The 14126-nt window shown below is 35.2% G+C and overlaps 1 protein-coding gene across 3 annotated transcripts in view; it reads left to right on the top strand.

Annotated features, from left to right (window-relative positions):
* ABCB7 (ATP binding cassette subfamily B member 7) overlaps window positions 1–14126 on the top strand; it is a gene marked incomplete at both ends in the record, with an annotated part of 122275 nt that overhangs the window by 86014 nt on the left and 22135 nt on the right. For all 3 annotated transcript variants that reach the window (XM_080718620.1, XM_080718621.1, XM_080718619.1), the window contains 4 exons: window positions 10635–10767; window positions 11638–11906; window positions 12855–12943; window positions 13036–13123. In XM_080718620.1, coding sequence (XP_080574746.1) covers window positions 10635–10767; window positions 11638–11906; window positions 12855–12943; window positions 13036–13123 — 579 coding nt within the window. The remainder of the gene's footprint in view (window positions 1–10634; window positions 10768–11637; window positions 11907–12854; window positions 12944–13035; window positions 13124–14126) is intronic.

The following is a 14126-nucleotide window of genomic DNA, read 5'->3' as shown; positions in this document are numbered from 1 at the left end:
ATTAAATTAAAAAGTTTCTCTGCAGCAAAGGAAACCATAAAGAGTCTAAAGAGGGAGCCTATAGAACTGGAGAAGATCTTTGCCAGCTATTTATCTGATAGAGAACGAGTATGTAGAATATACTAAGAGCTTAACAATGTAATACTAAAAAAACCCAAATAACCCATAAAAAACAGGTAATTGAATTGAATAGACACTTCTCAAGAGAAGAAATATAAATAGCCAATATATGCAAAAACATTTGATATAATTAGCAATCAGGGAAATGCATATCAAAATTACACAGAGATTCCATCTAACTGCAGTTAGAATGACAATTATCAAGAGTATAAACAATAATAAATGCTGGCAAAGATGTGGGGGAAATAGGAACTGTTATATTCTGTTGTGAAACTACAAATTAATACAGCTGCTATGGAGATCAGTTTTCAATATTTCTAAGAAGTCTGGGAATGGAACCACCATGTGATCCAGCTGTACCTGTCCTGGGTATCTTTCGAAAGGAATTGAAGTCCTAAGATTATAGTATAGTAATACATTTTTATAGCAGCATGATTCCCTATAGCCAAAATATGGAACCAGCCTAGGTGTCCATCAACAGATGAATGGATCTCAAAACTGTGGTATATACATATACAATGGAATTCTATTCAGCCATAAAGAATAAAACCACGTCATTTGCAGGTAAATGGATGAAACTAGAGAACATTATGTTAAGTGAGATTAGCCAGTCTTAGAAAGCGAATAGGCATATTTTCTCTCATGTGAAAGCTAGAGAGAAATTGGGTAACAAAAGAGGCCTCTGATAAAGGAGTAGACTTCAGTGGACTGATGGAGGGAGTTTAGGGGAGGGAGGAGAGAGTATAGATACGTAACAGTTTAAATAATGCTACGTACATACATGAAACTATCAGTACTAATCTCAGTGACATGTATGGGGAAGGGGAGGGGGTAGGGAGGGATCCAGAGGACGTGTCATGTGCTTGTCTATTCCTATCACTCTATACCTCATTATGATGGATTATTACAGTAGACAAATAACAGTGTAAAAAAAACAAAGATGGATTGCCCTCCACTTTCATACCTTGGTTCCTTATTTTTCTTCAAATCTAATTGTATGCTCTGACATATAAACACTAGGTCCCATGATACTCTGGTCCTCCCTACCTCCTCTACATATTCTGGGAAGTTTAGTGCAGGGTTCCGGAACTTTCTCAGCTCTAAATGCTATCCAGTTGTGTGTGTGGTAGTTGTGGTATATGAATAGGTCTGAGGCATTGGTGAGATGGAAGAAAGAAAGAAAACAGTGTCAAGAAGAAAGGGAAGAGGATCTCTTGCTGAATGTATGGGACCATCTACCTATTTATTTACCATTGAATGCTCTTTTTTTTCCTGAGGGTCTTAAGGCTATCATCATCTCCAATAAAGATTTTAAAGATATACTTTATTAATAGAGGTACTCTGTGGCCCAAGTAGACAAGCAGGGAGATTGTATTCCTTGTAGCAGTATTCTAATGTGTTAGGGTTCTGCATGAGTTATATTTTAGGACTTCTGCTACACAGTGAGAGACAGAAACAGACAGCATTATTTGTCCTCAAGTCATTTGCAATGTCTTTTATTACCATTTGTATATATCATAGGAGTATCACATCATCATTAATCTGAGGATTTTGATATCTTTTAAGATTTTTTAAAAGTAAAATCCAACCTTTTTGATAGTATTTACATAAAACTATGCCAGGATGAGGGAAAACATAAAACATATTTACTGAAACAAAGTTACTGAAATTTGAAAATCAGATATTACCTTTAATATTCCTCAAAAAGTTTATATATTCTCTGACCACCATCAATTTGCAAACTGCTCCATTGACAGGGAAATTTGGGGCAAAGGAAATTAAAGTATCAAGCCTATCAAGTACTCTCAGTCTATTAGAAATCAGAATAAGCTATCCATAAAATTAAAATAACTTCAGGAGATAGTAGGATTAAAATAAAATCAATACCCTCTTTCTTGGAGGGTGCAACTAATATATAAAGTAAGGAATAATGTCTATATTGGTTATACTTTTTTGTGGTACTGGGTATGAGACCAGGGGGCATTGTACCTCTAAGCTCCATCCCCAGCCCTATTTTTTAAATTCCTTTTTATTTTTGAAACAGGGTCTCACCGAATTACAAAGAGCCTGGCTAAGATCCTCTGGTCTCTGCCTCCCAAATGCTGGGATTACAAGCATGCACCACCATGCCTGGCCTCGATTATGCATTTTTTGAGTGACTGTCAGGTACAAGATATTGTGCTAGGCAGCTGGAATAAAAACAGTTAATAAAAATGTTGACCTTGGCCAGGTGTGGTGGTGCATGCTTGTGATCCCAGCTTTTGGGAGGCGGAGACCGGAGAATCATGGTTCACCTCAGCTACTTAGCGAGCTCCTTCGCAACTCAGTGAGACCCTGTTTCAAAAAATAAAAGACTGAAAAATAGGGCTGGTGGTGTAGCTTGGAGGTAGAAAGAATGCCCATGGGTTCCATCCCCAGTACCACAAGAAAAAAAAAAAAAAGTCGGCCTTGGCTTCCTGAAGTTGCAGTGTATTAAAGGTAAAAAATAAGGATAAAATACCTATGACATAATAACATCTAGAGGAAGACAAAAATAAAGCGCAATGGGGGTGCCAATGATTAGGCTTTTAGGGAAGGCTTCATGGAGGAGCTGGTATTTTCTGATAATTATTTTGACATTTTGTAACTTCATATATTTTATGCAACTCTTGCTTGACTGGTTTTTTAAAATATTTCTGAAAAACACTTTTTAAAATGAAACTGTGCTATTTGAAATCTTTATTTAGGTTAAGAAGGATGACTTATACCCTGGAGTATTTTTTAATTTTTAATTTTTTTCTTTTCTTTTTCTTTTTCTTTTTCTTTTTCTTTTTCTTTTTCTTTCTTTCTTTCTTTCTTTTTTTTTTTTTTTTTTTTTTTAGTACTGGGGATGGAACCTAGGGACATTCTACCTCTGAACTATACCCCCAGCACTATTTTTTATTTTGAAACAGGGTCTCACTGAGTTGCAAAGGGCCTCAATAAGTAGCTGAGGCTGTCCACGAACCTCGATCCTCCTGTTGCAACCTCCCAAATGCTGAGATTACATGCATGTGCCACCAACACCCTGCTTAACCCTGGAATAATTTTAATTAAAATATAGAGAAATTTTAGGTTTACAGAAAAACTGAACAATAAATACAAAGAGTTATTATATACCTATTTTCCCTCCCACATATTCAGTGTCTTCTGTTATTAATATCTTGTATTGATGTGGTACATTTCCCTAAAAAATTGGTGAGTCAATTATTTAAAAAGGTACATTATTAACTAAGTCCATAGTTTACATTAGAGTGTACTTTTTGTATTATATACTTTGTGGCTTTGGATAAATGTATAATATCATGAATCCATAAAGAAGAATTTCACCACCTCAAAACTTCCATGTGATTCAGCTATTCATCCTTCATTTTTTCTCCCCAAATTCCTGGCAAGCAGTGATCTTTTACTATCTCTTTTCCAGAATGTTGTATGTTTGGAATCTTACAGTATGGAACCTTTTCAAACTGGCTCCTTTCATTTAGCAATATGAACTATAGGGTTTTTTTTATCTTTTTGAAATGTGATAGTTTATTTCTTTTTATTGCTGGATAGTATTCCATTGTATGGATATAACAGTGTGTTTATCCAGTCACCCATTGAAGAACATCATGGTGGCTTCCAGATTTGGGGAATTATGAATAAAGCTGCCACAAACATTTATACCCAGAATTTTGTGTGGACATAAGTTCTTAACTCATTTGGGTAAGTACTAAGGAGCGTAATTGCTGGGTCATATGGTAAGAATATGTTTAGCTTTTTAAGAAACTTCCAAACTGTTGTCTTCCATAGTAGTTGTATCACCACCTGCAGTGAGTGAGAGTTCCTGTGCCTCCACATGCTCACCAGCCTTCAGTGTTATGTTTTAGATTTAAGCGCCTTCTGATAGGTGTGCAGTGGCATTTCATTTTTGTTTCTAATCTGCAATTGCCTAATTTTATATGCTCATTTGCCATCTTTGTTAAGTCATCTGTTCTTTGGCCCACTTTAAAATCAGTGTGTTCCTTTTACTGTTGCATTTTATTTTAGTTTAGTTTAGTTTATTTATTTATATTTTTGGTGGTACTGGGGGTGGAACCCAGAGGCTTTCTACCTCCGAGCTATACTCCCAGACCTATTTTATACTTTATTTGAAACAGGGTCTCACTGAGTTGCTGAGAGCCTCACTAAGTAGCTGAGGCTGGCTTGATCCTGTGTGATCCTCCTGTCTCAGCCTCCAAAGCGCGGGGATTACAAGCATGCGCCACCACACCCGGCTACTGTTGCATTTTAAAGTTATTTGAATATTTCAAATGGCAGCCCTGTGTCATATGTGTCTTTTGCAAACATTTTCTCCCAGTCTGTGGCTTATCTTTTCATTTTCTTGGTGGTTCTTTTGCAGAACAGAAATTTCTACTTTTAAGGAGAACTTAGATTATTTAATTTAGAGCTCTTCTAATATCTTCACTCACTGATATAATTTTCCCTCTAAGCATTGTTTCACTGCAACCCACAGATATTGACAAATTGTATTTTTATTTCACTGTAGTTTTGAAATATCTTAAAATTTCTCATGAGACTTCTTTTATCCATGTGCTATTTACAAGTATATTGTTTAATCTTTGGGATATTCTAGCTAGTTTTTGTTGTTGATATTTAGATTAATTCATTATTATCTGAGAGCATACTGTATATAATGTTATATTCTTTTAAATTTGTTAAGATGGATTTTATGACCTGGGTTGTGGTTTATATTGGTGAATGATCTGTGTGGGCTTAAGAAGAATGAGTTTTCTACTAATGTGGGGAATAAGTATTCTGTATGCATCATTGAGAGTCAAATGATTGATAGTCTTATTCATTTCAACTATATCCTTAATGATTTTTTGCTTGTTATTTCTGTTAATTACTGATGGATTGTTGAAATCTTCAGCTCTGCTAAAGGATTCGTCTGTATTTTTCCTGCTGTTCATCAGTTTTTGCCTCATGAGTTTGTTTTTTTTTTTTGCTTCATGAGTTTTTGTTTTGCCTCATGAGTTTTTGTTTGACATTTCGATAAGTGCATGTACATTATGATTGTTACATGCTTTAGGATAATTGGCCCCTATATCATTATGTAATGCCTCTCTGTTTATCCCTGTTAATTTTCCTTGATTTGTAACCTGCTTTGTCTGAAAATAGTTAATACAGCTTTATTTTGATTAATGTTAGCATGGTATTTGTTCTATTGTCTTTATAGTTAAGATGGGGTCTGTAATTGGGTCTTTATTTTTAGCCCATCTTTATAATCTATCTTTTCATTAATATAGATTATTCACATTTAAAATAATTAGTTGATACAGTTGTGTTAATATCATTTGTTGTTCTTTTTTGGGGTTTGTTTTCTTCCAGTCTGTGCCTTCCTTCTGGCTTTTTGTCGTAGTGAGCTATACTCCCAGCCCTTTTTGTTTCTTATTTTGAAACAAGATCTCAGTCACACGTGGTGGTACACACCTATAGTCCCAGTACTTGGAAGGCTGAGACAGGAGGATAACAGATTCAAGGCCAACCTCAGCAACTTAGTGAAACCCTCAGTAACTTAACATGACCCTGTTTCAAAATAAAAAAATAAAAATGGGTTGGAAGTATACCTCAGAGGTAGAATGCCCCTGGGTTCAATCCTACAATCCTCCTGTCTCATCCTCCCAAATACTGGGATTATAAGTGTTCTCCATCATATCTAGGTTCCTTCTGGCTTTAACTGAGCATTTTATATAATTCTGTTTTTCTCTAAATTTTTAACATTTAAATTATACTAAAAAATTTTTTGTTTGCCATAGAGTTTGCTATATACATTACAACTAATCTATATCCACTTTCATATAACATTATACTACTCCCATGTGTAATGCACACTTTATTCCTCCTGTTACTTATAGATTGTTAGCATTCATTTCATTTATCCATATGCTCTAATTACTCAATACATTTTTGCTGTTATTATTCTTCAGAAACTATCTGTTAGGTCAATTAAGAATAATGTTTTTATTTTATGTTAATTTATTCTTTTTCTAACATGCTTCCTTCTTTTCCGTAGAACTAAAGTATTGACCTTTATAATTTTCTTTCTCTCTGAAGAACCTTTTTTTTTTTTTTGGGTGATACTGAGGTTCCTGGAAACCCTTTTTTGGGCTATACTCCCAGACCTCTTTTTATATCTTTATTTGGAAACAGGGTCTCCTAAGCCAGCACAGCTGGCTTCGAACCTGTGCAATCCTCCTGTCTCCTCCTCCCAAACATGGGGATTACAAGCGTGCGCCACCAACACCTGGCTGAAGAACTTCTTTTAAGCAGTTCTTTCAAAGTGCTTGCACAGCCAGCAGATTGCCTCAACTTCAGGTTTTTTAGAAAATATTTCCCCTCCACTTTTTTTTTTTCTGGTCTGGGGATGGAACCCAGGGGCATTCGACCTCCACGCTACACCCTCTGCCCTACTTTCATTCTTTATTTTGAAACAGGGTCTCACTAAGTTGCGGAGGGCCTCACTAAGTAGCTGAGTCTGTGAACCACGATCCTCCTGTCTCAGCCTCCTGAATGCTGGGATTATAAGCGTGTGCCACCACGCCCAGTTTTGCAAAGTATAATTTTAAAAATTTTTCCTGCTTGTTCTCTTGAAATATTTCTTTTGTTCCTTTTTCTTTTTTTTACTGCTGGTATTTCCTGTTTCACATACCCTGTACCTTTTGTAATTGTCCTATAGTTCTTGCATATTCTGTTCTATTTTTCATTATTTTTGTTCTTTGCTTTTTACTTCATGAAGTTCCCATTGGCATACATCTTCAAGGTCACTGGTTCTTTTATTGTCTCCTGTGTACCAATGAGCCTATCAAAAACATTCTTCAGTTTCATTATAAGTTTCTGATAACCTTTTGGATTTTCCTTAGAGGGCACCCTTCCTCTGCTTAAATTTCCCATCTGTTCTTGCATACTTTATGTGGTGTTTTTACATTAGTGACTTTATCATATTAATCATAGTCTAATCATAGTCATTTTAAGTTCCTGGTCTAATAATTCCAATGTCTCTTATACTTTTATTAGTGCAGTGCAGTTATCCTAAGCAAACCAACCATATTGGTCAGTGATTTGGCATCATATAGATACATCATACCTCTTGTTGTCCTTTATGCTGTCTTAGTCCATCTTCTGTTGCTATAGCTGAATACCTGAGACTAGGTAACTTAGAAAGAGTAAGAGTTTCAGCTGAACGTGGTGGCACATGCTTGTAATCCCAGCATTTGGGGGATGAGACAGGAGGATCATGGTTCAAAATAAAGAATAAAAAATATGGCCGAGGGTGTAGCTCCGAAGTAGAATGCCCCTGGGTTCTATCCAAAGAAAGGAAGAAAAGAGAAAGAAAAAAAGAAAGAAAGAAAGAAAGAAAGAAAGAAAGAAAGAAAGAAGAAAGAAAGATGTTAGTTTCTTTGGGCTTATGGTTCTGGAGGCTGAGAAGTCCAAGAATACAAAGTTGGCATCTGCTCAGCTCCGAGTAAGGGCCTTGTGCTGCTTCAACGCATGACAGAAAGTGAAAGGAAAGTGTGTATAGAGACAAACATGATGGATGACCTTGCTTAATAGTAGCTTGTTTTTTGCCCAGTGGTATAAAAGCATTAACATCTTTACATACAATACTCCCAAAGAGGAAACAACCAAAATTCCTTCAAGGTGAATGATTGAATAAATTCTGATGCATCCATGGAATAATGCTCAAATAAACTTGATGAACCTCAAGAACATTATACTGAGTGAAACAAAAGTCAGTCTCAAAAGGTTATATATACTATATGATTCCATTTATAGAATGTTCTCATTATGACCAAACTATAGAGATCAAGAACAAATTAGTAGTTGCTAGGGGACAGGGATTGAGGTGGGAGCAGGTCGGATGGGAGTGGATACAAAGAGGAAGCACAAGGGTACTTGTGATGATGCGGTAGCCCTGTATCTTGATTATGGTGGTGATTACATGAATCTGAACATGAATACAGGTTAAAAATGTGGAAAATTTAATGAGTACTATATTTTAACAGTAATATACTGCTGTAAACGTTCTGGTTTTGCTATTGAACTATGACTAAGATATCATCATGGGATGCTGGTTTATAGATACATGGATCTCTTTATACTAATTTTGCAACTTCCTATGAGTTTATAGTTATTTCAATATAAAAGGTTTTTGTTTTTATATTTGTTATTTTATTTTGTGTGTGTGTGTGTGTGTGTGTGTGTGTGTGTGTGTGTGTGTGTGTTTACTGGGGATTGAACCCAGGGGGATTCTACCTATGAGCTACTTACCCAGCCCAATTTAATTTTTTTATTTTTGAAACAGGGTCTCCTTAAGTTGCTGAGATTGTCCTTAAACCTGCAGTCTTCCTGTCTCAGCTTCCCAAGCACTGGGATTACAAGTGTGGGCCACTACACCCAGCTTCAAAGGTTTTTAAAAATAGATTCTTATTTGTCTGGGATGGTTTAAGTCACTTCTGTTGATGGTGGAATATTAGCAATGACCAGTATTTGCCTCGTTCTACCCTCAGCCTATCACAAGGCCAATGAAACCCTATACATAATGCTAATGAAAACATCAACACATAACCCTTCCTATTTTATTAGTGTATATTTTTCTTTTTAAAATTACTTTTATGGATAAACTGGCAGTATTCAGTTATAATAAGAAGTAGTGCCATGTTCTTAGCATTGTACTAACTAACTATACCTTTTCTGCCAATAAAAACACAGGACTGATGACATACATATATTCTACATACTTAGAAGAATGTTCTTAAACTTGACCAAACGCAGAAATATTTATAAGAAAGTACATTTAAATTGAGGATTTTGTACCATTCATGACCTGCTATATATTCTCTTGTATTTTGAAAGTTATAAACCTTTTGGTTTGGGTGGGGTACTAAGGATTGAACTAGGGGTGCTCTACCTCTGAGCTATACCCCCAGCCCTTTTTAAAAATTTTTTTTGCTTTGAAACAGTGTCTCACTATGTTGCTGAATCTTGCTAAGTTGTTGAGGCTGGTCTTGAATCTGTGATCCTCCTGTCTTGCCTTTCAAGTACTGAGATTACAGGCATGCACCACCACTCCTGGAAACCTTAAAAGTTTTAAGCAGTCTATCACTTAAAGTTGCATTTTTTTTAAAGCATTCTAAAAGCTGCTATGTGTTTTAGTGTTATATTGTTGAATGTTAGAATGCCTGCTTGGTTGCTAAGAGATTGTATATACATTACCTTGAAATTGTGATTGGTAAGATTTACATGGTTCCTATCAGTTTTAGCTAAACTTAGACTCCTTGGATATAAATTCTTATGCTTAACAAAGATGGACAGCACAATAATGGCATAAAAGCTAGGATTTCAGTGTTAAGCTGTATAGTACTATTTTCACATTATTAATATGTGTTGATTTAATTTTCTCAAAGAAAACTTTGACAGTGTAACAGACTTCTTGTTCCTGAATGATGTTTGATGTTTTTCATATTGTATCTCTCGAGAAAATATAGAAAATATGTGAATGATTAAATATTTGCTTTGCATATATGAAAGTATTGTACTTTTATTTTTTTTTTTGGTGCTGAAGATGGAAACCCAGGGCATTCTACCTCTGAGCTATACCCCAGCCTTATTTTGTATTCTTTATTTTTGAACAGGGTCTCACTGAGTTACAAAGGGCCTCACTAAAGAGCTGAGGTTGTCTGCAAACTGCTATCCTCCAGTCTCAGCCTCCCAAATGCTGGGTTACAAGTGTCAGCCACAATGCCCAGCTTGTAATCTTAATTTTTCAAAAATTTATTTTTATATTCTCCTGGAGATTTAGGTTGGTGAATGAACGCATAGTTTGGTAGTGAAATCGGCAGGTTGTATGGCATTAAAACAAAGGATCTTTTTGTGGAGCAAATAGATCTATCAGTGTTTAAAATAGCGAATCAGTCACAGTACTTGTAATTTATCAGTTTTTCAAATCCTTATTGCTATGTAATTTCAGTTTTGCCATTTTCTTGGTTAACAATCATCTTAAAAGTATTTATTAAATACTTACTATACACAAAGCATTATACTCAGCATGAGCAAGGCAAAAAGAGTAACGTGACAGATGATCAAAGGTATAGTAGGAAAGCAAAATGTGTACAAAAATAAATTTAACAAAGCAATTTGGTGTTAAGTGCCTTGAGCTCTATAAGATTGCAGATTATAGAAAGTGCATTTTTCATTGGCTGGTAAAGGATGATTTCATGAAAAGCAGGAGCATTGGACTAATTCACATGGCTTGTAAATGCATATTAACATGGCAGTGTGATGTAGGAATCCTGAAACGACAAAGATTTTATCTTTATAAATCAGGGAAATCATTCTAATACCAGTAAATGATTAATATCTAAACATTGCCATAAATACTACCTTATGGTAAGTATTTGTACTTTTAGAATAATTATTTTATATGTGATGTGTAATTGTTGTTTTTATGTTTTTAGGCCATGAATATTGTGGTTCCCTTCATGTTTAAATATGCTGTAGACAGCCTCAACCAGATGTCGGGAAACATGCTGAACCTGAGTGATGCACCAAATACAGTTGCAACCATGGCAACAGCAGTTCTGATTGGCTGTATGTGTGATTCTTTAATCTGTCTACAGGTGTTGACTTTCTTCAAGAAGATTTCATCATATTTCAGCAGATGACCTTTTCATCACAAACACAACTAGCATTTTGGATATTTGTTGTTTTATGTGAGGTTTTTAATAGGTGTTTTAAAAAAATTTTCTTTGCATGATATTCTTTGCAAAAATTCCATGATAATAGTAGCATTTTCCACATTGTAGCAAACAATAATAAGAAATGGGACATTAAATTTATAACAACCACTTCTAATAGGCTTCTTATAATATACCTTTCCAGTAAGGCCGCTTATTTTTCTTGCCATTATTGTTAGCTATTAAATAGAAAGAGCTAAATGATAATTGATATGTACATTAATAGTTTATTAAAATGTATCCAATAGCCATGACACAAATCTACAATTGAAAGAAAAATATGAAATCTCTGTGTCCCCATGCATTAGAAAGGACACTTAATGAGGCTTGGGAGACATAAGTGGGAGCATGCTTTTAGTCAAGGCACTTGAGATTGCAATTTAATCATTTGTTATTTGAGGGAATTGAATTAGATCAAAAACCTCATCTGACATTGTACATGTATCCACAATAAGGCCATATGGGCTATTATGGATTAAAACTATTTTAATTGGAAAAAATCTTTCAACATCTGAAATCTGAGGAAAATAGCACTGGAAGAGATTCATGATGATGGAAAGGTTAGTTCTCATTAGGGTAGATAATTTCTAGGTTTCTCTTAATGCAAATATTCTATGATATACCCACTGGCTGAATTATTCATTGTATAAACATTTTCTAAGCCTGTGCCATTTTTACACTCCTGATTCTAAATGTTTTTTTTTTCTGTTTAATGTATTATTAGATGGTGTTTCGAGAGCTGGAGCTGCCTTATTTAATGAAGTTCGAAATGCAGTATTTGGAAAAGTAGCCCAAAATTCAATCCGAAGAATAGCCAAAAATGTCTTTCTCCATCTTCATAACCTGGATCTAGGATTCCACCTGAGCAGACAGACAGGAGCTTTATCAAAGGCTATTGACAGAGGAACAAGGGGTATCAGTTTTGTCTTGAGTGCTTTGGTATTTAATCTTCTCCCCATCATGTTCGAGGTGATGCTTGTCAGTAGTGTTTTGGTAAGTAAAGCATTTTTTATTACAAGCTTTTTATCTTACATTCTCTTCGTATTTATTTGCTAGTTTTTTTTTTTTAATTTGGAAACAGGGACTCCTAAAGCCAGCGAGGCTGGCTTCGAACTAGTGCCATCCTCTTGTCTCCACCTCCCAAGCGCGTGTGCCACCACACCCGGTTTATCTTACATTCTCATTAGTAGCAGTTGAATACTTGAAGCTCTTCTATATTTTATGCCCATCATAGGTTTGAAAATAAAATTCTGTGGTTTCAGAAAGGTTATGTACTTTGCTTAATTATTTTACCACAAGCTTCAAAGGACTGTCCAAGTTCTTTATCAAGTTGTTATTATAAAGTACTGTTTAGTCCTACACATAGATGAGTGATTAGCTAGTGCTTGCAGTGTATTTTTTTCCCTCTGTGTGTGTGTGTGTGTGTGTGTGTGTGTGTGTGTGTGTGTGTGTTACTGGGGATTGAATCTAGGGGTATTCTACCTTACCCCAGCGACATACCCCAGTCCTTTTTTTTATTTTTTGTTTTAAAACAAGGTTTTACGAGGTTGCTGAATGTCTTTCTAAATTGCTAAGGCTGGTCTTGAACCTGAGATCTTCCTGTACTAGGATTATAGGTGTGCATAACCATTCTCACCTTTGTAACTTTTTTTTAGTGGTACTGGGGATTGAACCCAGGGGCATTCTACCTCCGAGCTATACCCCCAGGCCTGTTTTTTATTTTTTTATTTTTAAGCAGGTTTTCTAACTTGCTGAGGCTGGTCTAGAACTTGGCAATCCTCCTGTCTCAGTCTTCCAATTACTGGGATTACAGGCATACACCACCCTACCCAGCTCTTCATGTTCTGATTAATATTGTTGACTGAGGGTTGCTGTTCTGTATTATAAACTGTTTTGACAAGAGCAATAACTGTTTCATTTCTTTGACTTCTTTTTTCCCAGTATTACAAATGTGGTGCCCAGTTTGCATTGGTAACCCTAGGAACACTTGGTGCATACACAGCCTTCACAGTTGCAGTCACACGGTGGAGGTATGGTATTCCTCAGAAGCCAGTCAAGGTTCAGAAATTAGTGATGCTTTTATAACATGCATTTCATGCCTGTGCAAATCTTTGTCTTACAGAACTAGATTTAGAATAGAAATGAACAAAGCGGATAATGATGCAGGTAACGCTGCTATAGACTCACTGCTGAATTATGAAACTGTGAAGGTAATATGTTTAATTATACTTTCCCTCTACCTTTCATACTGCACTAAGATTTGTTCTGCTGTTTAATAGGTGCTGTAAATTAGAGCTTCACATTAGGATAGGATCTCTAGGAGTGATGGAATAATACTATTTTTTTCTTTTGTTTAGAAATTGCCCTGTTTTTCCTCTTCAATTTTTATTTGGCAATGTTAGAATTTTACCTTCTGAATTAACATATAAAAATGATCATAAATTATTAGAATCTTGATTCAGAATGAACCTTAAGCTAATCAAGCTGACATGTAAGTTCTTGACCCTTTGATCCCTAAGGGTGCATTTGTTCATTTTCCATCTAAAATATAGTTACTGAAATCTTCTGATATACAAAGCACTGTTTTAAGTGCTGTGTTGAGGGAGTATAATAAACAAATCATTGTAATGTAACCCCTGCCCTTCTAGAATTCTATAATCTACTAGAAGAGTTAAAATGAGTATGTAGATAACTAGATAAGAAGACATAATGTGGCGAGGGTAGAGTGAATTGCCAATTCTGAGTCTCAGGGGATCTGAGGAAGGCTTTGTAAAGTAAGTGTCATTGAAGGTTTTTTTTTTTTTTTTTTGGGTTCAGATTAGCGAGGCATTAAGGAAATGTTTTATTGGATGAATTTTGTGGAGTTTTCAAATACAATCTATCATAGGAAACAGCAGGAGTACCACAGTCTGATGTCTTGAAAGTTATTTATTTTTTTCTAAAAGTACTAAATCTGTTTTAAAGCATCACATTAAGTTTGAATCTCAGTAAACAAAGCCATGTCTTTTTATATGTCAATTATTTTTACAATGCATACAAACTTGTAAACAGATACAATAAAGTAGCTTAAATTAAAAGGTATTTAAATTAAAAGGAACTAAGGTATATGTTTATCTACTGGGTAAGTGATCTAGGCCAAGTTTCTTGTTTTTTCTTATAAAAGTCTTAACAAATAGAAAATCACCTTTTAATAGTCTGCAGTACAAACTAGTA

The sequence above is a fragment of the Muscardinus avellanarius genome (assembly GCF_963383645.1).
Source record: "Muscardinus avellanarius genome assembly, chromosome: X".
NCBI classification, from domain to species: domain Eukaryota; kingdom Metazoa; phylum Chordata; class Mammalia; order Rodentia; family Gliridae; genus Muscardinus; species Muscardinus avellanarius.
This window is presented reverse-complemented; position numbering and strand designations above follow the sequence as displayed.